This window comes from Prionailurus viverrinus, chromosome E2, assembly GCF_022837055.1.
Source record: "Prionailurus viverrinus isolate Anna chromosome E2, UM_Priviv_1.0, whole genome shotgun sequence".
Lineage (NCBI taxonomy): Eukaryota > Metazoa > Chordata > Mammalia > Carnivora > Felidae > Prionailurus > Prionailurus viverrinus.
In genome coordinates, this window is record NC_062575.1 from 54,217,455 (window position 1) to 54,241,536 (window position 24,082).

Genomic DNA, 24,082 nt, shown 5'->3' on the forward strand with positions numbered 1-24,082 from the left:
AGAGCATGAACAGGGGAGGGGCAGAGACAGAAGGAGACACAGAATCCGAAACGGGCTGCAGGCTCTGAGCGGTCAGCACAGAGCCCGATGCGGGGCTCGAACTCACGGGCCGTGAGATCATGACCTGAGCCGAAGTTGGACGTCTAACCGACCAAGCCACCCAGGCGCCCCCTTTTTTTTTTTTCAACGTTTATTTATTTTTGAGACAGAGAGAGACAGAACATGAACAGGGGAGGGGCAGAGACAGAGGGAGTGGAATCTTATTTTAAAAACGGGGCAGGGGGAGGGGCGCCTGAGTGGCTCAGTCAGTTGAGCATCCGACTTCGGCTCAGGTCATGATCTCCTGGTTTGTGGGTTCGAGCCCCGCATCGGGCTCTGTGCTGACAGCTCAGAGCCTGGAGCCTGCTTCTGATTCTGTGTCCCCCCCCCCCCCCCCCCCCGCCCTTTCCCCGCCCGCACTCTGTCTCTCTCTGCCTCTCAAAAATAAAGAAACATAATTTAAAAAATTTAAAAAACAGGGTAGGGGGAGAATTTCATAGAAACAGAGAATAGAGTCCTGACCATCACGCTCTGGGGAATAGGGGAAATGGGGGGATGTGGATCAAAGGGTACACACTTTCAGTTAAAAGAATACATTCAGGGGTGCCTTGGGGGCTCAGTTGGTTAAGCATCTGACTCTTGATTTCACTCAGGTCATGATCTCAAGGTTCATGAGGTCGAGCTCCACATAGGGTTCTGCGCTGGCAACCTGGAGCCTGTTTAGGATTCTCTCTCCCTCTCCCTCTGCCCCTCCCCTGCTCGCTCTCTCTCTCTCTCTCTCTCTCTCTCTCTCTCTCACTCTCACTCTCTCTCAAGTAAATAAACATAAAAAAAAAAGAATACATTCTGAGGATCTAATATACAGGTGGCGATTATAGATAATTATCCAGTATTGTAAACTGGAAAGTTGCTGAGAATACCTATTAAGTGTTCTCACCACCACCAAAAAAATAAAAATAGTTAACTATGTGAGATGATCAAAATGTTATCCTGATCTTGGCAATCATTCCACAATGCATATGTAGATCAAATCATCATGTTGGACACTTGAAATAACATACAATTGCAATTGTCAATTATCCCTCAATAACACTGGAAAGAGAAAAAGAAAGTCCAGAGCCAAAAATCAGAATACTATTAACATGAATTGATTTTTGATAACATTAATAAGAAAATAAATTGCATTTGGAGCCTTAAAAAAAAAATGGTAGATGAGATCTCTCAGAAAGAGAGGGTGTTAGGTCTCTAAGAGGGGCGGGTTTCCCAGGGCCTGGATGGACGTCAAGAGGTAGGAACATCCCCAACGGTGGAAATCCGATTTGACAAGAGTGGGGGCCAACAGGAGAGACTACAGAGGCTGGAGACCATCAAGTACAGCAGACCTCGATCTAACTGCCAAGGTCACAGATTCAATCCGGACTCCTCCCCAGCCTCACCCTGCTGGGGCCCCACTGCAGAAGCAGGAAGTACTGCAGAGACCCAGCTTCCTCTCTGGGTGTTTTGGCACAGCCAGGCCACCCCCTCACTCCCAGGGACCTTCCCACGTGGGGCACTGAAGCACTTTCACTTCCCCCGGGTGCCCAGCCCCTTCCCCAGCATATGGGAACAGCGTGGTGTACATTTGTTGTCAAGAACCGGATGCAGACTCTGAGAGAGAGGCCATGACAAGGTGCGGGGATGGGGCATAAGCAGAGAAAAGACAGGCGTGCTGAGAGAAGGGGCCAGAAACCCAGAGAGGGAGAGGGTCGATGCGGGGAAGGTGAGGTGGGAGGTGTTGGGGGAGGGACACCAGAGACCCAGAGAGAGGACAGAGACCCAGAGAAGGGAGGACCAGAGACAGAGGGCCAGGAAGAGGGGACAGAGATGGATGCAGAGATGGCAAAGCTTAGCAGGCAGTGAGGTCAGAGTGTCTGTGAGGTCGGCTGCTGTCCAGGGCCGGCCTGGGGCCCCGGGGCCCAGAGTAGGTGGGTGCAAGTAGATCAGGAGTCCCTGCGGGTCCCCAGCCTGAGCCATGGAGACCTGGGAGGAACTACCCAACGTGTCCTTGGTGCCCACAAATCCCAAGGCCCCTCAGGTACTGGTGTGTGTCTGAGTGGGGCAGATGAAGGCGACAGGGGCCCAGATAGACGAGAAAGCCACCTCGAGGGTGTAGAGGGAGGGGGCGGGGCTCCACCTCTGGAACTTCCTCTTTCTCGGTGTTCTTCCTTTCTCCCTCCCCCTCTCTCACAGCCTCTTTCTGCCCTTCTCCTCCACTGCTAACACCTCTTCTGTTCGGTCCCTCCCCTCTGGCTACCCACCCCTCTAGGCGAAGATGTCGGCCCAGGACAGCTGCCTCAGCCTCATCAAGTACCTCCTCTTCGTTTTCAACCTCTTCTTCTTCGTGAGTTGCCACATGGCTACCCAGCCCAGGCCCCAGCCCCTGCCACAGCCACCTGACCTGATATCCCCCCTCCTTTGCCCACCGCCATATTCTCATCTCCTCCCTCCAGGTCCTAGGCAGCCTTATTTTCTGCTTTGGCATCTGGATACTCATTGACAAGACCAGCTTCGTGTCCTTTGTAGGTGAGGGGGCCAGGGCTCCTGGGAGGGGCCTCCTGGAGCAAGTGTGACCCGGTCTGCCCCTAAGTGACATCCCGGGGTCTCCCTTGTCCCAGACTCTGCTTCACAGCCTGCCCACTGCTCTTAGTCTCAGTGCCTTCCTCTGGCAAATGAGTTGTGCATATGAATACTAATAAAAATGATAACAGCCATTTCTCAGGCACTTCCTACGTGTTAGATGTAGTGCAGATCCTTATCAGATCCTCCCACAAACCTTCCCCTCTCTTGAGGTTCAGGGAGGGGACGTCACTTACTGGCTGTCACGCAGCAAGGAAATGGAAGAGCAGATATAACATTAATAATAATAATAATAATAGTAGGAAAATAATAATGGAGTGATAGTCGAAATACTGATAGCTCACGTTTAATAAGTGTGTGCCCTGTACTGAGGACTGCGTTGAGCGCATGCCTCCCATGTGTCCCTGAAAATAGCACTCAGAAATAGATATCATGCACCCCTACCCCTTGGGAGGTCTAAGTGACAGATGTACTGCCAAGTGATGGAACTGAAACTTTTGGGGGCGAGGAGGGGCTGAAGGAGGAAAGAGAGACTGAGAGCAAGAGGGAGAGACTATGACCAGGGAGAAAGGAACAGAGATCCAGAGAGAAGGGAACAGAGACCTAGAGAGGGTGTTGAGGGGACGGTGACTCAGGAGGAACAGAGTGCCAGAGAGAGGGGTAGATAGCATCCCAGAAGGAGAGGAACAGAGACTCAACATGTGGCAGGGACAGACACGCAGAGAAAGAGCCCCCCCACCCAATACTGCTCCCCAGTTGAGTGGCTGCATGGGTGGGGAATGGGGCTACCTGGGGCTGTGAGCACCGTGCCCAATGTCACTGCCTCTCACCTCCCCCAGGCCTGTCCTTCATGCCCCTGCAGATCTGGTCCAAGGCCCTGGCCATCTCAGGAATTCTCACCATGGGTCTTGCTCTCCTGGGCTGTGTGGGGGCCCTGAAGGAGCTCCGCTGCCTGCTGGGCCTGGTGAGTGCCCTCCCCACACCCCCCTCCAATAGAGCCCCACATCCAAGGAAGGGGCTCAGCCTGATCTCCCCCACTCTGCTGCCCCCCCTCCCCAGTATTTTGGGATACTGCTGCTCCTGTTTGCCATGCAGATCACGCTAGGAATCCTCATCTCCACTCAGCGGACCCGGGTGAGCTTGGCTTCCCCTCCCCCCACTCCTCCCAAGCTCCTGTGGGGGACGGGGTGGGGGGAGGGGGGGAGGGAGGGGGCTGAAAAAGACGGAAACAAAGGTAGACAAGAGCTGACATGGACAAAGAAATAATAGTGACAGGCAGAGGCAGACGGAAAAACATAGGGACACAGAGACAGACACAAAGAAGATAGAGATGAGGTGAGTCGAAGGAAGACTCAACGACGAGGATGACAGGCACGGAGGAAGAAAGACATAGCAAGAGAGAGATCCAAAGGGAAATAGAAAAAAAAAAAAAGAGAGAGAGAGAAAAACAGGCGGAGAAAGAAGAGGCTCCAAGAAAGAGGCAGAGACCTAATGAGAGATCGTGGGAGACAGTGGGAGAAACAAAGACATGATAGGCAGAGATTTTAAGGAACAAATACATAGCTAGCCATTGGGTGAGAAATCGAGACCAACTTAAGACGCTCAGGGACCTCATGGGACTGAGAAAGCCCAGAAGAGGCTGGAGTGGGTCGGGGCAAATTGGGGGTGGGGAAGCGCGTGGGGATCCGGCCTCACTCTTAGCCTCTTAGCTGGAGCGGAGGGTGAAGGATATCGTGATGGAGACCATCCAACGCTACCACGCGCACCCGGAGGAGTCGGCGGCGGAGGAGAGCTGGGACTACGTGCAGTTCCAGGTGGGTGAGCCCCCCCTACCCGGACGTGCATCCTTCCCTGTAGGTCTGGGACTCTGACAGCCCTGTCCCCTGTCCTAGGGAGACTCCGCCCCGACCAAGCCGGAGCGCCCAGCTCCAGGACCCTAAGGGTAACCCTATCCATCCACCCTACCTACTGCGTGGCCCCGTCCCCAGATGGCCACTCGACTGACTCCTGTGCGGTCGTTTCCCCCAGCTCCCAGACCCTGGAGAGGCTCTGATTTGTGCCCTGATAAGAATTCGCCCTCAGCCCCAAGGCCCTAGCGTGACCCCACTCCCTAACCCTGAGTGACTCTGGCCCTCACAGGACCCGGCCCACGTGAGACTCACTCTGGCCACTCTCGTGGCCCTGACCTCCCATCCACCTGTTCCCCACCTGAGGTTGAATTGCACCGCCCACCCAATCTTCCATCCACAGCGTGATTCTGCAGCTCCTCCCACAGCCCCATGTCACCCGTGATTGGTCTCCACCAACCCCAAGTTCTTCTAACGTCCCCAAGCCTAGCCCGCGTGTGGTCCATCACCTACACCCATTACTTGGCCCTCTGCTCCCCAACATGACCTCATGCACACCACCCAGTTCCCTGAACGCCCAAATCATTTTGAATCCCTCCAGTCCACGTCTCTCTGACTCTTGTCCCTCTTCTAGCTGCGCTGCTGCGGCTGGAACTCTCCTCGGGACTGGTTCAGTATCCCCAGCCTCAGCAGCAACGAGTCAGAGGTGCACCGCGTGCCCTGCTCCTGCTATAATTCATCGGCGAGCAACGACTCCGCCATCTTCGAGAAACTCTCCTTCCCCCAGTTCAGCCGGCTGGGACCACTGGCGCGGCCCCGCCACAGTACAGACCTTTGCCTGGTCCCTGCAAACAGCGATATCTACAGCGAGGTGGGCAGGGTTTGGAGCCGGCTAGGAAGGGGAGGGGCCGGTGAGGGGGTAGAGCTGTGGGAGGGGTTTGCTCCCCAGGAGGCGGGGCCGCAGGACCTGGGAGGAGTCTGCAAGTAGGGTGGGGCTACGAGAAAGCGGCACAACAGGAGGGGCGGAGCTCCCCAGAAGGGGCGTGGTCTGCGGGGCGGGGCCTAAAAGAAAAAGCTTGGCTGAAAGGAGGGTTGGACCGGACGAGGTGGAGACTAGAGAACCCTAGTAACTAGGGATGCGGGGTGGTGCCTGAAAGAGAGGTGAGGGCTGGGCTAAGGAAAACAGTGTGCACGGGGTTGAGGGAGAATCCCAGAGAGGACCCTACCTTTAACCTTTCCCTATATCCCTAGGGCTGCGCGCGGAGCCTCCAGAAGTGGTTGCACAACAACCTCATCTCCATAGTAGGCATTTGTCTGGGCGTCGGTCTACTTGAGGTAATTTGGTCCCGCCCCTATTTGCGATTAGCCCTACAATCCCTAGATGGCTCCGCCCCCAAATTGCGCGCCTTCCCATTCTCCGGGAAAGGTGCAGGCGTGATAGAGCTTCAGCCAATCCAGGCTCTTCTGCCTCTCCGCACAAGACCTATCTTCTGTGAGCCCTGATTGGTTGTACGCAGGGAGTAGGCGTTCCCGCCTCCCTTGGCGTTCTAGCACTCTGCTCTTAGCTGCAATATTCCTCCCTTTTCCCTGCAGGTGAGTGTGGCGGGGCTGAGCCTGCTACTACTGCGTAGGGCGCTCTGCCGGGAGCGCCAGCTGCAGGTGCCGGACGCCTATGGTTCGAGCCCCGGGCTTGGTCCCAGGGCTGATGGCGGAGGCGGCGGGCGCTGTGGTGTGCTGAGCAGCAGCGGGCGTAGCGGCGGTCTCTGGGGTGGCTGGGGCATGGCGGACGCCTGTCCCAACTGGGGGGACAAGTCCCCACAGGTCAAGCTGCCCATGGCCCTGGGGCCCTGGCCGCTTTGGGATCAAGACGAGGAACAACCTGAGAACGGGAGCGTGGAGGTGGAGGTCGAGGTGGAACTAGCGGCCGAGGGAGAGGGGGAGACAGATGAGCCTCCGGAATAAAGTACCCTGGGCTATCTCCGGATCGCACTCCTTCCCAGACTCCAAACCTGCGCTAGACGCAGCTGGGCACCTCTACCCCACCCTATTCTTCTTCCCATCCTCCCTCTCTCCCTCGCGTCTTTAGTAACTAACCCCAAGCCTCCAAATTCCCATCCCTGATCCCATCTTTCACAACCTGGCCCAGCTCTCCCTCTAGCCCCACCCACCTTCTACTCCCTTCTCCGCCCCCCATGACCGCGCCCCCAACCCAAATCTCCTTGCTTTATTTTTATCCCCTGGCCCCACCCCTTTTTCTCCCTCGGGACCCCCATCCTCCCTACCCCCATCATCCTCGCCAACATCCCCTGGACCTCTCTGACCAGGTCTCCTTTCTCTATAGCTCAGCTTCATGACGCTCTCCATATTCCTGTGCAGAAACCTGGACCAAGTCTACGACCGGCTTGCTCGGTACCTCTAGGCCCCGCCCTTCCCAAAGCCCCGCCCTGACCCCTTCAAGTGCCCCAGAGGCTTCCCTGTGGTGTGTAAATATTTGTTCAACCCCTTTCGCCCCAGCCACCATTGAGTCCTCAACCTCCTCATTTCCCCGGGGACCCAGATGTCTGCCTGCCCATCTGCTGTCACCTCTCCCGCGGGACCTGAGGCTTCTGGTCACCAGCTTCCTGCCCCCAAAGATACCTCATTTCCTTGCCTCATGTGTTGGCCTACCGCACCTCCCACAGGATTATTTTTCGCCCAAACCCCAAATAAATCCCCTGCGTTTTGGTAAAATAGTTTTATCCTCTGTCAAAACACGAACCAACACACTTTGCGGGTGAGGGGAGGCAACACAGCATAGCCCACGTCTTATTTAGAAGAGAGGATGAGATTAAAAGACTCACCCCACTGCTTGCCCAGCTGAGAAAAAGTCACAACCCTAATACCCACTTATAAATATCTCTTGTTATATTAAAAAAAAATATTTCCAGGGCCCACCTGGCTCTGCTCCAGCACAGAAAGGGTTAACCTTCAATATTCGATCTTGATCTTAAGGTCACAGGGTGAGGGTGGTAAGGAGAGGCAGGTTGGGAAGAAAGGGAGATGGGGGTGTGCTGAAAGACAGAGGGACAAACCATATCAAAGCCCCCCGCCCCCCCAAAAACATCCAGAACCAAGTTGGGGGAGGGCACCTGTTAAGAGACTGAGAAACCAGTGCTATACCTCAGGGTTGTCTCACTCCTGTTCCCAGTTCCCATGCTCTGGAGTGATCTGTCCTTTCAGACACCACTGTGAAGTCCCAATATCAGGATCCAACCTTCCAGCTTGCCACCCAGCTTTGTAAGGTCCCCTCTAACGGATCAGCGCCCCCTCCCCAAATAAGCATGAAGAAAGCTGGGGGTCCTTCCTGGAAGGAGGGTATTCCGGGCATGAGCCACTTTTGGGGTCCCCTTTCAGTCCCTGACCAGACGGTAAATGTGGTGCTGGGCCCCCCGCTCGCTGGTGGAGACCTCAAAGACGTAGGCAGTGCAGAGCAGCAGCTCCTGGGTGTCTCGGTTTGTTACCACCTGCCAAGGAGGCCAAGAGAAAGGGTTTATGCAAAAAACAAAAACAAAACAAAGAGGGAGACGGGGGACCACTGTGCCCTCCCCAAGGTGCCATGGAATACCCAGGGAAGAGGTCCCCACCTTATCACATTCCCCAGGGAGTAGGGAGAAGGGATGCCTGACATGTCAGTTTCTTCATTCGAGTGTTGGCAGTGAGGGGACTCCCATGAGATGGCATATCAGAGGTAAAGGAGTCCCACCGGATCATGTTCCCTGAGCTAAGGTTAGGTTCCCTATGGAGGAGGTCCCTTAAACTGAGGATCCACCACGGGATGTCCTCGAGGTCAGTTTCCCCCATGAGGAGGGATCCCCCTGTGTCAGAGTCCCCAGGCTGAGGGTCTGTCGTGGGCACTCCCCACCACATCAGTGCCCCGGCTCCGGCCCAGCCCCAGTGCATCACCTGGAGGATGGTGAAGTTCTCCAGGACACTGTTCATCATATAGCGCTCGGGCAGCTGCCGAAGTTTGTGCAAGAAATTCACCAGGTACTCACACATGGGTGAGCGCAGCAGGCGGTACACAAACCTCCCGTCCTCCAGCTGGGCACGCTCCGTCTGAACCAGGATGGGGGCGCAGAGTAGGGAGGACGGTGACTGAGAGACACAGGGGTCACCCCAGGAACTGAGCCCCACTCTGTGCCTCTCCGATGCCATGCCCACTCCCCACTGCGGTCATTTTACCATTGCTCCATCCACGGTGACCCGAGATGGGACCTGAACCCTCAGGTATCCAACTTGGGATCACTGAGCCTGCAAACCAGGGACCCCTCCAGCCTCTCAAAACTGTGCTCTGAAGCCTCAATGACCTCTGAACTGCACTAACCTCTAGGCCCTCAGATACCCTCACATCCTCCAAAGACCCCTCCACCAGGTCTCCAGACTCTATACGACCTCTGAGTTCAAGACCCCTCAAGTCCTCAGCAATCCCTAAGTGTGGCCCCTGAACCTCCTTGCCCTGCAGATTCCCCCATATCCCTAAGAACCTTCTGAGTCTCAGCAACTATAAATCTCTGTACCACATGTAACCTTTGAGCCTTCAAAGTAACCCCTACATGCAACTTTGGATTTCAGCATTAGCTCCCAGCCCGTGCATTAAGTCCCCAAAGAGGATAAAACACTCCCCCACCCCCACCCCCACCCCACCACACCGACACTCAAGTGCATGAGCTATTGCACCCCCAAAGTGCCAGGTGGCTGGGTGCTCACCGGCCCGGAATTCTATCCCTCCAGCCTCACCTCCACCTTCTCCACCACCTGCTTGCCAAAGGAGCAGACCTTGGAGGAACAGGTGAGGGTCATGTGCTCCAGGCTCTCGTACTGGCTGCTCACTCCATAGAAACCACCACTGCTGCCGCCGGCCCCTACCTCTTCGCCACTAGGGCCCCAGTTCAGGTCCGCCTGGGGGATGGGGAGATAGGCACAGGTGAGTTGGAGAGGAAGTTCCCTGTAAATGGTGGGGATGCCTCTAAAGTGGGAACTCTGCCCTATGGCCTGGTTCCCCCCCATAGCCCTGCATTTGCCCACCTCTCTTCCTTAGCATTCAAGGTCCCTGCTTCTCCATGAGCCTGTTTCTGGAACACACCCACCCTTCCATCAGTATGGGAGAAGTCTGGCTTCCTAAAGTGGTCCAATAACTCTCTCTCCAATAACTCCACCCCCAACAAAGGAGCCCTGGAATTCAACTTTCTTCTCTTGGAGGCCCCAACTCAAGAGGTCAGCCCCTTCCAAACCTCCGGTTACTATGGAGCCAGCTACTCCCTAGCAACCAGAAACTCCCTCACAGAGGGAGTTGCTTCATGGCCCTGGGTGCTAAGGCAAGTGGCTACTCCCTAGCAAAGGGGCCTGGGGAAGCCAGACTCCTTTCCAGAACACTCTCCCAGGCCCTTTCAGCCAATCCTCAGCTAAGGGGGCAGACAGTCCATTAATTAGGCCAAGTAGGGCCCAACGAAGCCTAAAACCTCATCACACCAGTGGCCTGAGTTCCTTGGGCACCTTTTTGGGAAGCACACCTCTTCCTCTTCCTAACCTTAGCTGCTGACCTGACCAGGTCACTCTGAGGTGGTTTAGTCCTCTCCTCAGGGCCCTGACTCCATCCATCACCCTGACAATGGCTACTCCCAGCCTTCCCAGCCGCACCCCTGCATCCCTTCAGCTGCTGGGCTTCCTAGGGATCGTTCTCTTGATCTGGGACCTGATAAGGCCTGTCTCAAGTCCTAACACGTCTAAGACCTCGGCAGCACATCCCCAGAGCCGCCTTGGGCCACTACACACTAGAACACTTTATAATCACGCAAAGCTCATGAACTTCAAGCCCTCGGCATGCTTCCTTCTAGGAGACTAGATCATGCCACAGCTCTGGTTAACAAGAGTTAACACCCCCTAAACATCTACGATGTTTACTGGGCCCCTATAACATCAGCCATTATAGTGAACACCAAACCAAGTGGGCCTAAGAAAGACCCAAGATGGACCCTCTTATTCATGATTACATACATAGCACTTGGCATAGGGCCTATATATAGTAAGTGCTCAATAAATGACTGTTAAATAAATAAATGCCTTCACAAAGCCCCTTCCAGTTCCATCAGTCACTTCCTCAAGACCATTCTCTAACAACAGGGTCTGCTAGGGTCTGTCCTCTGTTTAGAGACCAAATTCCATGACTCTTATTTGCTAAGGGACGGGAACCATTCCTTAGCGACAAGGCTTCACGTGGTCAGGTGGGGTGCAGGGAAGTCTGGAAGGTTGCAAGCCAATCCCTAAGTCCACATCAGTCACCCCACTGGTTGTGGCAAAGTCTAGTGGGACCCGGGGAGGTCCAAGTCCTCTCCCTACGCCTGCACTGGTCCTATCCATTCCTGGCCTGGGGATAAAATTCCTCTGTGTTCCTTGTTACAAGGGGGCTGACACTCTGAGCCATGAGGACTGGTAAGGCCTGAGCTTGTCTCCCTTAGAGCCAGAGGCCATGTGACTTGTGAGCACTTTTGTTTTGGTGGCAGAACTCACCCAGAACTTGACCAGGAAGAAGGCGTGAGGGGGCCCGCGATCGTACAACTCCCGCAGGCCACCCTTTTTCTCAGGGAATTTGTCATAGATCTGCCGGACGTCCACACTCTCGAGGGGGGGCGCTCCAGGGCTGGGGCAGTGCTGGCTGATGTGTACGAACAGGTGCCTCTGGTACTGAGAAGGGTCGGCCATGAATGAGGAGTGACAGATGCTCACTTGCTCAAGCCCATCCCATACTGTACCCCCAGCAACCACTAGCTGTTTCACACCGTCCACCCAGATGCTGGGCCTGACTCCCCAGAACTGTCACCATTCCCTGCTGCCCCCCAATATTTCAGTCCCCAAGCCCTGTCCCCTGCTCTCCATCCCCACTGCCCTGTCCTCTCCCACTCTCACCCCAGCCTCCTCCCTGGCCTCCCAGCCTCCGATCTCTACTCTCCAGGTCATCCCTTACAGACTCCCAGAGCCCGGGACCTCCCCTGCTCACAACCCTTCCGTGGCTCCCCAGAGCACCCAGGACAAAGCCCACACCCCCCAACCTGGAGGCTCTCACAAACAGATGCTCACAAATGTTCAGTCAATGGATGGAAAAATGGATGCATGGATGGATAGAATCCACACAGCCCAGATCAAGACTCCCCATCTCTCCATTCTTATCACTTCTTATCCGTATTCTGAAATTCTCCTACCTTCCCCCATCTTCTCTTTCAATACAAGTCCTCCCTCCATCTTCTAAGGCCCAAGCCTATGCAAATCTACCTCTTCCTGAAAGCCTCGCTTGATCAATCAGATGGGACCTCTCTTTTCTATGGTTCCCCAGCACACTCAGGAGAAAGTCTGGGTCCCTTAGCTTGGCAATGCCACGTCCTCCAGAACCAGCACCTGCCCACCTGTCGGCAGCCTCACCAGCCCCCCCCCCCCCATATTCAATTATTTGTTTTCCTGAGAACTTCATGCTGTTTCTGGAACATAAAGTTCTGCACGTGGTATACTCCCAGGTAACCCTCAAAGCCCAACTGAACTGTTGTCATCTCAAGGAAGCCTTCACTAACTTCCCAGGCAGAATGACTCCTTTGTACACCCACAAAAACTTGAGCCTCCCCTATCCCAGCACATATTCATTATTCAACAGACATCTCCTGAGAGACCTACTGTGCGGGCACTATTCTGGCCCCTAGGGCTACCAGGCAAAATTTCTGGCCTCATGGAGTCCGCTGGCAAAGACAGAAAATTTTAGGGGTCCCTGGCTGGCTCAGTCGGTAGAGCATGTGACTCTTGGGGTTATAAGTTTGAGCCTCATGTTGGGTGTAGAGATTACGTCAAAATAAACTCTTTAGGGGCGCCTGGGTGGCTTGGTCGGTTAAGCGTCCGACTGCAGCTCAGGTCATGATCTCACGGTCCGTGAGTTCGAGCCCCGCGTCGGGCTCTGTGCTGACAGCTCAGAGCCTGGAGCCTGTTTCAGATTCTGTGTCTCCCTCTCTCTCTGCCCCTCCCCTGTTCATGCTCTGTCTCTCTCTGTCTCATAAATACATAAACGTTAAAAAAAATTTTTGTTAATAAAAATAAAAAAATAAACTCTTTAAAAAAATAGCTTAAGAGAAAGAAAGAAAAATTTAAAACTCAACCCGCAGATAATATAAATCTCAGAGAGTGACAACTTCTTTGAAAAAAATTCCCAAAAATCCCAGTAAGAGGGTCAAGAGTGATGGCAGCTGGTATTTTCCATGAAGCGGTCTGGGAAAGCCAATCTGAGAAGACAAGCAAAGGCCTGAGTGAATGGAGGGAGAATGTGGGAACCATCTGAGGAAAACATATTCCAGGTGGCAAGAAGAGCAGATGCAAAGGTCCTGAGGCAGGAGTGGGCCTGGTGTGTTTGAGAAAGAGCATGGAAGCCAGTGTGGCTAGAGCACAGTGGGCAAGGGTATGAGGGCAGGAGGTGAGGACAGAGCAGGAATGGGGGTCAGATTGTGCACAGCCCTGTGGGCAACTGAGAGGACTTTAGCCTTTGCTCCAAGTGAGATGGGAGGGTTTCAACCTGATCTAACTTGGGTTTTACAGGACCACCATACACAGCAATTGGTGTTTATTTGGCTGTAGCAGAGACTACTATGTGTTCACAAACCCCTGTTCCTTTTCACGCAGCAAAACTACACTTCCCAGACTCCTTTGCAGTTAGGTGTGGCCACATGACTAAATTCTGGCCAATGGGATGCGAGCAGCACCTGATAGTTGCCACTTCCAAACCAGATCCGTAAAACCTCCCGCACAATTCTTGAGTCTCTCCCTTCCACCATCTGCTGGCCAGATGCAGGCAATCCAGCAGCAGATTCTGAAGCCCTAGAAAATGTCAGAACCACAAAATGGAAGGAGCCTGGAATTTCCCGAAATCACTGTGTGGAAGCCTCCTACTGGACACCTACATGGAAATGTTACAGGAGAGAGAAACTTCTAGGATGTTCATTCCCTGAGGGTTTAGGGTTATTTCTTCTAACAGTCAGCCCACCCTGACTAATATGGCATCTGTCTCCATCCTAGGCCAGGAAAAGCTCAGGCCTAGAAACAAGACCTGCCTTTCCAGGTTCCCAGGGTCCACCACAAAGCCTGGCACACAGTAGGCACTCAAAAATGTTTCCCGAGTGAACACGCAACGGCCTGGGGAGTTTCTCTGAGCAACCTAACCATGACCCCATGACCATCCAGTCCCTCCACGCTAGTGGTTCTCAAAGTGTGGTCTCCAGACCAGCAGCATCAACAAATGTCTGGGAGAGGGTTAGAAATGCAAATTCTCAAGCCCCACACCAGACTCTACCGCATCAGAATTTGAAGGTGGAGCCCAGCAGTCTGTGTGTCCACAAGCCCTCCATGTTATTCTGATACCTGCTAAAGTTTGAGAACCACGGCGTTATGCCTCCCCCCCCATAACTCTCTGCATTCCAACCCCCACCCCCTCACCCCCCACCAGTGACTATTCTAAAATTGCACTCACAGAGTCGACTGCATCCGGCGGTTCCACAAAGGCTGAGAACTCTACCAGCTGCAATCGGGCAGTGCCCAGGGCCCGAGCCTGCCAGGCTGGGGGTGACGGGGCAGGTGGGGGCAGGGCAGGGGGTGAGAGGGCTTGGGGGGGCTCGTACCCTAGAGAAAGAGAAAAGAAAAGAACAACAAAAATTGCTAACATGTATTAAACACATCAAGCATTCTTCTCTCTTGCCTGCCTCCGCTTAGAAGCTAAAAAAGCTACATACTCACTTTCCCAGCCTCCCTTGCAACTAGAGATGGCCATGTGACACAGTCCTGGCCAATGAGACGTTAGGGGAAATCTGCTGAGGGGCTTCTGAGAAGGAGTTTCTTCCTGAATGAAAAAGACAGAACTTTGGGAGGAGAAAGCTTTTGGCCCCGGTCAAGTGCTGCTTGAGACACGATGCCTGGAATCACAACAGCCATCTTGAGACAATAAGAGGCCAAAGGACCTATAGAGATGCCAGTTCTGATATTGCTGAGCTGCTGAGCCAGCACAGGAGCACCCCACCTCCAGACTCCTTGTTAGGTGAAATCATTAAAGCCTTTATTACTTAAGGCACTATTAACTTGGGCATTCTGTTACTTGCAGCCAAAAGCATTTCGAATTGATGAATCTGTGGAACCTGAGAGTTCTCTTTCACCAGTGTGAGTTCTTAGGACCATAGCATCATGGACTTCCGGAAGCCGTCTTTCTTGCCAGGTGGGCAGAGCCTGCCTGGGAATGAAGCCACCACACACCACAGGGGAAAGCAGGGCCAAGCAAATCTGACACTACCACTTGAGCCCCTGGATCCAGCCATGCCTGAAGCCACAATTCCTGAAATATCAGTTACCTAGGCCAACAAACTCTTTTTTTTTCTTTTTCTTTGTGTCATCGAGCTTGATTTGAGTGTCTGCCACTTGCAGCTGGAAGAATCTTGACTAATACACCTCCTCAACGTCCTTTAGGTAGCAAGTGGCAGAACACAAACCCAGCGTCTCCGGATTCAGAGGCCACGATATTAACCACTACAAATTCTATCACTCATCTTTCCTCAGACCTGGACCTATACAGAAATGCGTTTCCTGATTAATGGAAGGGGAAGGAAAGGCAGCTGGGATTGAGGAGAGCGGGGAGACAAGGAAGGCGGAGAGCAGACTCTTACCTGGGAGGTCAGCAGATGGGGGGGTCAGTGACAACGAGAACGGCGTCTGTGAGAATGGCTTCACACTGAGGGAGAAAGGAAGCCGGGGGTCAGCAAAGTAGAAAGATGGTAACTATACAGGCTAATGTTTACTCGGGGACACCAAAAGCCAGACCCTATAGTAGCATGTTATGGGCAAGAGTTCACTGAATCGGGGCCCCTGGGTGGCTCGGTCGGTTAAGCATCTGACTTCAGCTCCAGCCATGATCTCGCGGCTCGTGGATTCGAGCCCCACATCAGGCTCTCTTCTGTCAGCTCAGAGCCCACTTCAGATCCTCTGCCTCCCTCTCTCTCTGCCCCTCCCCAGCTCGCTCAAGCTCTCTCTCTCTCTCTCTCTCAAAAACAAATAAACATTAAAAAAAACAAAAAAAAAAAAAGAGTTCACTGAATCCTCACAGTCCCCAAGAGCCTGAAGTCTGCCTCAGATTCTGTGTCTCCCTCTCTCATGCCCCTTCCCCGCTCTCGCTCTCTCTCTCTCTCAAAAATAAACACACATGAAGAAATGGGAAATGTGGAGAAAGAGGAGGGTGAGGGTCAGGAGGGTAGGAGAAAACGACCAACGGTCAGGAGATGGGACATTAGTCCAAAGTCTGGGGTGAGGAAGCAGCGCCACAAAATCTAAAGGAGTGTTGTCCGATAGAACTTTCCACGATGACGGACATGCTCTACATCTGCCCTGTCCAATATGGTAGCCCCCAGGCACACGTTGCTGCTGAGCACGTGACTCATGACTACTGAGCACGAATGTGGCTAGAGTGCCTGAGGGACTGACTTTTTTCATTTAATTTAACTTTAATTAACTGAAGATTCAATAACAGGCTGTGGCTAGTGACTGTAGTATCTGACAGAACATCTCTAGAAACCAATTACCTATGGGTAGCTGAGAAGATGATGGTGAGATTGAAAGGTCAGAGGTCATGGAGACTACACTTGGGGTCAAAGGTCAGTAAGCGGTCATGAGTCAAAAAGACCAGCGGCACCTGGCAGGCTCAGTCAGCAGAGCATACAATTCTTGATCTCGGGGTTGTGGGTTCGAGCCCCACATTGGGTGTAGAGATCACTTAAAAATAAAATCTTGAAAAAATAATAAAAATAGGGACTCAGTCAGCTAAGCATCTGACTCTTGATTTCAACTCAGATTGTAATCTCACAGCCGTGAAATCGAGCCCCGCATCCAGCTCTCCACTGACAACTTGAGATTCTCTCTCTCTCTCTCTCTCTCTGCCCCTCCCCACTCACTCTCAAGCACACACACTCTGTCTCTCAAAAACAAATACATAAACACTTAAAAAAAATAAAAATTCTTAAATTTTTTTTAAAAGTCCAGGGGCACCTGGGTGGCTCAGTAGGTCGAGTGTCTGACTTCAGGTCACGATCTCACGGTTCATGAGTTCAAGCCCGGCGTCAGGCTCTGTGTGGACAGCTCAGAGCCTGGAGCCTGCTTCGGATTCTGTGTCTCCCTCGCTCTCTGCCCCTCCCCCGCCCACCCTCTGTCTCTCTCTCAAAAATAAACATTAAAAAAAATTTTTTTTAATAAATAAATAATTTAAAAAGTCAAAAGACCCGAATCAGAAAGACACAAAACTCCAGGGACCTTCAGATCTCGACTCCCAGGGCCCTTGGCCCAGTACTCATCATCCCAATCCTGAAATCTCAACTCCAGTACCCTACCCACTGACTTCATCTCTTGTCATCAGGGCTGCTGGCCACATGCCACCCCTTCAGAGTGGCCCTTCTTGACACCTGTCTAAATAGAGCACATACACCTTGCTTTACTTCCTACACTTATTCCTTTCGCAGGAATGCTTATTTGTTTACGTGTTTACTGTCGGTCTCCTCCCCTCTCCAAACACGTCAGCTCCATGAAGGCAGGGACTCTGTCTCACTTATGTAATGCTGTGTCCCAATCTAAACGGAGGACCAGGCACTTAACAGGTGCTCAATAAACATCTGACTGGCCGGCGGCTTAATACCTTCTCTCATTTCCTGGAACTCACCAGACCTCAGGATCTTGGCACATGCTGTTTTCACTGCCTAAAATATTCCCAACCCCCCTTCTTCGCCTGGTTAAGTCCTACTCTGCCTTCAACGTTATCTCCTCAGAGAAACCCCCAGAACTCTCTTCCTCAACCCAGAACCTGTTGCAGTCCTCTGCACCATATCACATACTCTTCGATTCTGTGTTTAGGCAGGTGATGAGTTCGTTAACATTTGTCTCCCCGTTGACTATCAGCTCCCCTAACGGTGGGACCCCAGTGCCGACCCACCCCTCCTTCCAGCTCAGCCCCCTTCCCGCAAATCTGCAGTTCCTTCAGCCCAGGGGACCTGTCCTGATCTTTTCCAGGGTCCCAGCACCTCCCCAGGGAACTTTCTTCTCTCCGTGGAGCCCAGATGCCACAGCATGGCACTTCACTCGCTCTGGCAACACCCTCAACACCACTCGTCACTGACCTGAGGCCACACTGCCCCACCAACACCCAGCTTCGATCCACTGGCTCCTCTCTGGGCTGAAAACTGCACTTCCCATGAGTCTCTGGGGCCTGTTTCTATTCCGCTAGGCTGGAAACACATTCCGTCACCCTTAGGGCTCTCTCGGGGCTAAAATAGACATTCCCATGTACTTTGGGGACCTATTTTCTTCCTTTCGACTCTGAGAGAAGACTCCTGCTCTCCCCTCAGGCCCAAGAACACCTCTGTGGGATGGGAACAAGCCTACCCATGAGCCTCTGGGGCCCAGACAATCTCACTGGGATGCCATTATCCCCGTGGACATCCTCCTGGCCCCACACATTCATCCAGTCCCACACTGAGCTCCTTTCTTCCCCAAACCTGCCCCTGCCCCAGGACACATATCTCCAGACTGTGCCACCAACCCCAGTCACCAGCAAGACCCCAGGCACGGTCCTTTCCTCTGCCCCTTGGCTCCCAGCCCATGAGGCCCCAGCCCCACCCCTCCTCCTGACTCTCTCTGTCCTGTCCCCCTTCGCTGTGCCAGCTCAGGCCTCATCCTATTCTCCAGACCATCACACAGCCTCCTCTCTGGGATTCAAATCCAGATAGCTAGCTGCAGAATCCGTGCTCACAAAGGAGTTGGGAGCTGGAAGGTGGGGTAAGAAAGGCCTGTGTGGAGGAAACAGGCCTGGGGGATGCTGACCCAGGACAGAAAGTACTCACTCTGGAACATTCCAGGGGGACCCAGAGCCCCCTGACCAAAACTGGAAAAGCTCAGAGGCCTGAAAAAGAGACAAAAGAAGGGGGTCACAGTCAGTCAGTCCCCTTTTGAAACCGCAGCCCCACCCCTCCCACAATCCCTAAGCCACCTGAGGACCAGCAGGACCCAGTTTGGCCTGCAGGGAAGGTGCTGAGATGAGCTGGGCTGAGGACATGGTGGCCATTGTCTGGAAAGCCTTGTCCTTGGAAACCTGGTCCTGGAGGAGAAGTTGGGGGTCCACGTTAATGGGGAGTCCCAGTCGACACAGCAGGGGTAGGTCAATGCCAGGGAAGGGCAAGCAAGGGGAGAGGCAGAGTTGGGGAGTCAAGGCGATTGGGGGAGGGCACAAATCCTTCTTCCTACAGCCCTCTGCCCCTCCTGGCCCCCTCAGGAATGTCTGGGGGAAAGGAGCGGAGGGGTAGGATGGGCAGGGGCACTTACCACATTCAAGGCCTGCCCGTGGGGGTGGGGGAGGGTGCCAAAGGAGGAAAGAAAACATGACTTAGGAAGTGAGGCCTGAGTTCTCACCTTCCTGCCCTCTCAATCCCTATAGCTCCACCACCCTGAGCTGAAAAATGGGAGGAAGGGGGAGCAAGGATGAATATGGAACAGGAAGGAGAGAGGGCCAGGCCTTGAGGGGGAAAGGGGCTCCTATACCCAGAATATAAGACAGTACACAGCATGAGGGTTTCTAGGTCAAGAAAGAGCCGGAAGTCAAGGTTTCCGGATATGCAGGCAACAGGAAATGAGAATTTCAGACCCCGAGGGAATAGGCAGCGAACATTCCCTAGCTTGGACAGGATAGAGACAGGACAGCGAGGTCCAGAAAAGACCAGAAGTGAAGATTTTTTTTAGACCTGGAGAGAAAGGAGAGGGAGGCTTCTGGGTACAAAAAAAAAAAAAGGAGCAGGAAGTGGTGGTCCCCAAATCCAAAGGAAGAGGCGCAAACAAAATAAAACAAAACCAAACCCCTCACACCCAGAGGAGGAGAACATGAGGGTCTCAGGCCAAGAGGGAAGCGGAAATCCAGAGAATGAAGAAAAGGGATGTGAATATCTCCAAACAAAATGAAGATTTCTGGACACGGAAACAATAGGCAGGCCAGCCAGGGACCAAAAAAATGGGAAGATGAACCAGAAGGAGACGAAGAGGAGGTTCTCATAGCACAAGATGGGAAGGGGGGACCATCAGGAGGAGAGGAGAGGGAGGGGGAAGATTGCAGTAGCCAGAGGAGAGGCCTGACACCCTATCCTTCTTGCCTGCCCTCAGCTAAATCTCTGTTCCCCTCTCTCTACGAATCTCTTCCCCACCCAGGGCTTCTATCCACCCCCCTGGCTGGGCCACGAACCCCCCACCCTGGATCTCTACTTCCTCAATCTGTCTACCTCTCTGTGTGACTCTGTCCCCATCTCTGGTTCTCTGTTACCCACTCTGGGTCTCCCTGTCCCTCTTTCTCTGGATTTCTGTTGACCTCTCTCTCTGGGTCTCTGTCTCCCTCTCTCTGAACCTCTGTCCCTCTTTCTCTTTCTCTCTGGGTCCCCTCTTTCTGATCCTCTGCCCCCCATTCTCTGGGTCTCTGCCCCCCCTCCCTTGGTCTCTGTCCCCCTCTCTCTGGGTTTCTGTCCCCCCTCTCTCAGGGTCTCAGTCCCCTTCGCTCTGGGTGTCTGCCTTAGTCTATACCTTGAGCTTGGACTGGATTTCCCTTGATTTCCTTCGAGCCAGAACCTGGATGTGGCTAGAGACCTGCGGGGAGTGACAAAGAAGTGGACTCAGGCCACCGCCACTTGCCTCTTGCACGCCCTCTCCCTTCCCACCCTCCGGGTGCCCCCCGGAACTACCAGAACATGAAAGATGACAAACACACAGAACACGGTAGCTGTGGCAGGTGCTTGCTGACACAGATGTGTCCACAGAGGCTGGTCTCTTCTCATTAACCCTACTCATCTTCCCCAGACCCAGCAAATCCGGTCCAGCTCCCTCCCTAACACACTGGGAAGAAATCCATACCAAAATAGGCACAGTACAGCAAACTAACAGAGGTGCCAGCCAGGACAGACAAAAGCACACGAACCAGATCCTTCTGGAACCTGAACCCACCCATGGTCGGATGGCCCCAAGAAGACAAGCCCGCCCCAGAGAGAAGCCCACAAGTCAGTCCTGAGACCTGTTTGCGGGTTCGGGTCTTCCCTGTTCTTAGCTTGATGTAGCGGGCAATCAGTTCATTCCGACCTGAAGAGTCAAAGATGGGACAGAGTTAGACCTTCGCGGGACTTCCCAACAAACAGGGCACCAGGGAAGGGGACAGAAGCAATGGCTGCCAGCTGGGACGGCTGTGTGGAAGAGGCGTTACCGCCTCAGGCTTTGGAGCCAGACCCGCCTGGGTTCAAATCCCAGCTTCTCCGCCTACTGGTTCTGTGACCTTCGGCAAATCACTGAACCTTTCTGTGCCTCAGTTTCCTCCTTTGTGCAAACCGCGATGCCGGCTCCTGCCTGAGTCCCTGTGAGCATACAATGTGCTTGGACCTTAACGCCATTTAAGGCTCCAGAAATGTCGGTCATGATCTGTATCAATCAGTGGGGGCCAAGGACAAAACAGAGGGGTGGACTCACCATACATCTTGCCTTCATCAGACAGGATGATTTTCCGCCGGCCACATGGTGGGTAGATCGCCAGGGCCTCCTGGAAGCTCTGCTCGATGTCTGGACTCCACACACCTTCTGCGTCTGGGCCCCCATCTCCCCCAGCCCCTTCACTGCCGCCGGTGCCCTCCTCACTTCCTTCCTCACTTCCTGTCCAGCCACTGCCATCGTCCAGGGGGGCCCCAGCCCGGGGTTCCCCCATCTGGGCCTGGAGGAACACAGAGCTCAGCAAGGTTCCCCAACCACCCCAGAGAGCCTTCAGGGCTGGGAGGGCTCGGAGGGCTGGGAGTTCAGATTGCTGGGTCTGAGGGAGGCGAGGGCTGGGCACCTGGATTTCTGGGTCTGAGGGAAGCTGGGAGCCAGGATTTCTACGTCCTGCAGAAAGGGGTTGGATTTCTGGGGAAGCTTAGGGTGAGGGTGAGAGTGTCCTCTGTGTTTCCAGGGGAGCCTGGGTTGTGGCGAAGTCTTGAAGACCCCAGAGTAGGGCTTAGGGCCCATGAGGGCCGAACCTTTGGGTAAGGATTACTGGTTTCAAGAAGACAGGAGTCGGGGCCTAGCTGCAGGGAACCAGGGTGTGGATGAGATCTTCTCAGTCCCATCCCAAGAACAGGTGCTAGGATGTGGACAGCAGCTGCTAGAAAAGAAGGAGGGGCCTAGGCCATAGTAAGATGGGGGGGGGGGGGGGTGTCCAGAGAGGGGAACAGAGATCCAGTGACAGGGACAGAGACCCAGAGAGCATGAGACAGAGTCCCAGAGAGGGGGAAACAGAGATCCAGTGGGGGGGTGGGGGTGGGGGGAGACACCGAGAGAGAGAGCAGATAGAGACCCAGAGAAAGAGGGGGACAGACCCAGAGAGGAGGGGACAGAGACCCAGAGAGAGGCGAGACAGAGACTCAGGGCAGAGACTCAAGCCGAGACCAGGAAAGACCCACAGAACCACAAACTGGGGGGCAGGGGCGCCCTGCCATCAGGAGAGCCAGAACAAAGGGCCCCGGCGTCCCCTCCCCCAGTTTCCCACAACCCCCATCAGGGGAGGGGCTGGCCGGCGAGGGCGCCTCCCCTCTGGCCCCCGGCCCCGCCCCTTCCCTCCCCTCCCCCTGCGCCTTGGGCTCGGATCCAACTCAAGTTCCCAGTGACTTTCCGGAGGCCAGGAACAGGGAAAAACTTTTTCCAATACAGTCAGATCCCGCCTCCCAGGCGGCTCCACGTCTTCCACAGTTTTCCCAGGACCCCAGAGTCCAGGCTCCCATCCCCCTCCTCCCTCGGACCCTGAAGCCCAGGCCGAGACAAAGACCCCAGGCCGAGCCCAGTGGCGCTGAGGCGTTCAGGACCCCCGTAGGCCAAAATCCCAGCCCAGCTCTCCCCCATGTGGCCAGACAAAGGGACGGAGGAGCCGGGTAAGAAAGGTCCCCACTAGTTTCCCGCCCCAGGCCCTAAACTTCGGAAGAGGCAAGACTGAAGATCCAGAAAGCACTGTAGCCCGCCCTATGCCACCCCGGGGGCCTCCTTTCTCCATTAGGAGGACCAGGCGCCCGCAAATGACACACGGAAACCAATTCGGTCAGAAACATGCACGGGGTCCTTTCTCACTTCAAAACCACATCGCCGCATACACTCACACCCCCCAGACACACCCGCCAAAGTCCCCGGCCCTCACCCACTCCCGAGCGCGCAATCCCAGACTCAGACCCATCACCAGACACCCCAACTCCGGCGAAAGTTCCAACACCTCACTAAGACTCGGTCACAAGCGCAAACTCGGGGCCCCGGGCAAGAAGAGGGCGGCAAGCAATTCTGAGACGGTCCCACAAACACCTCAACTCATAACCCGTAGCTTCCCACCCCAACTCACACACCCCAAAGCTGGATCCCCGACTCCCGCCGGAGCCTTCCTACCTCCCGGCCTGGGGCTGGGGAGCCGCGGGCGGGCGGGGCGCTGCGAGGGAGAAAGTTGCCCGGGAGCTTTGTTTGGGAAAAGTGGGAGGGACCGGAGGGGGGGGGGCGGGCCCGGGCGCCGGACACAAGGAAGAGGGAACCGACGGTGACAGTTCGCAGGAGGGTTTTTGCTTTGGCAAAGGAGAGGTGAAGTCTAGCTTGGGCCCGGTAGGAACTTCAGGCTTCAGATGCCTGCATCCCTGGGAGAGGTGACGGATGGGGGATCCGGACTCCTAGGTCTCGGAGAGGAGGTTGACGGGGGCCAAGAAACCTGGGTGTGAGGGAGGAGGAGTCTGGGGGCCTGGACTTTTGGCTACCACCCTCCAGTGTATTTGTGTGTTGGGGACGTGGAAGTGATAAGAACACAAAAGAATCTTTTCTCTTCAGCCTTGAGTATATCTGCGTTATGTGAGATGGATTTTTGATTGATTTCTGGGACACCCGGGTTTCCTTGTGACTTCAGCAGAGTTAAAGAGGTGGGCAAGAGTACTGGGAGTTTATTGGAGATGCGGACTCTTGCTCCACACACACTAATGGACCAAGCCCGGGAGAGACCCTCGGTGCCTGAGCGGAGAGGAGCTAGGGTCCGGCCTCCTGCGTCCTTTAAAGGTGAGGTGTTGGATGTTCACATTCAGGGAACTAGAGGGACCTGTGGTCCGAACTCTGGGGCCCTAAGGCGAAGGGAGCCTGAATTCTGGGCTCCTTGGAAGGTAGAACATAGGACTGGATTTAGGTTTCCAGAGAGGTCGGGGCTTTTCAGTGGAACGGAAGAGGACCCCAGTGCAGCGTCCCTTGCACTGCACTCTGTGGAGTGCAGTCATCGTTTCAAATCTTGGAGAAGATGAGAAAGAACACGGAGAAACTCAGAGATAAATGCAAAACTAAGGAGTGGGTGAACCAGAATGACTGCTCGGTCTCGGGCTTTCCACGCATTTGGCAGCCTAAGAATGGAACTGAGGGGGCTGGCGGCAAGATCTGGGGCACAGACGAATGGCCCAGGTGTGGGGGCATGGCTCTAAGTCAAGGGGCGTGGCCATCTGAGA

The 24,082-nt window shown here is 54.3% G+C and overlaps 2 protein-coding genes across 11 annotated transcripts; one reads left to right on the forward strand and one right to left on the reverse strand.

Moving 5' to 3' along the window:
- Positions 1–1,605: 1,605 nt before the first annotated feature.
- CD37 (CD37 molecule) lies at positions 1,606–7,232 on the forward strand. 6 transcript variants are annotated; one of them, XM_047835324.1, is made up of 10 exons: positions 1,824–2,113; positions 2,345–2,419; positions 2,529–2,601; positions 3,495–3,619; positions 3,715–3,789; positions 4,365–4,469; positions 5,137–5,373; positions 5,754–5,837; positions 6,844–6,911; positions 7,017–7,232. In XM_047835324.1, exons 1-10 carry the CDS (start codon positions 2,051–2,053, stop codon positions 7,024–7,026), a joined length of 915 nt encoding a protein of 304 aa, XP_047691280.1. In that variant the 5' UTR covers positions 1,824–2,050; the 3' UTR covers positions 7,027–7,232. The 6 variants fall into 6 exon arrangements, with proteins under 6 accessions (XP_047691282.1, XP_047691283.1, XP_047691281.1 ...); XM_047835326.1 differs by lacking the exon at positions 1,824–2,113 and adding an exon at positions 1,606–1,708 and having other exon boundaries at positions 6,844–7,232; XM_047835327.1 differs by lacking the exon at positions 1,824–2,113 and adding an exon at positions 1,728–1,798 and having other exon boundaries at positions 6,844–7,232.
- Positions 7,233–7,388: 156 nt separating this feature from the next.
- On the reverse strand, positions 7,389–23,076 carry TEAD2 (TEA domain transcription factor 2). Of its 5 annotated transcripts, none has more exons than XM_047835321.1 (13): positions 23,001–23,076; positions 21,075–21,312; positions 20,629–20,693; positions 20,145–20,207; positions 18,906–18,917; positions 18,574–18,681; positions 18,428–18,486; positions 15,215–15,279; positions 14,035–14,183; positions 11,049–11,222; positions 9,279–9,440; positions 8,445–8,597; positions 7,389–8,005 (listed from the first exon to the last, which is right to left on the reverse strand). In XM_047835321.1, exons 2-13 carry the CDS (start codon positions 21,304–21,306, stop codon positions 7,892–7,894), a joined length of 1,356 nt encoding a protein of 451 aa, XP_047691277.1. In that variant the 5' UTR covers positions 21,307–21,312; positions 23,001–23,076; the 3' UTR covers positions 7,389–7,891. The 5 variants fall into 5 exon arrangements, with proteins under 5 accessions (XP_047691277.1, XP_047691279.1, XP_047691276.1 ...); XM_047835323.1 differs by having other exon boundaries at positions 22,961–23,055; XM_047835320.1 differs by lacking the exon at positions 23,001–23,076 and having other exon boundaries at positions 9,318–9,440.
- Between the last annotated feature and the right edge of the window lie 1,006 nt (positions 23,077–24,082).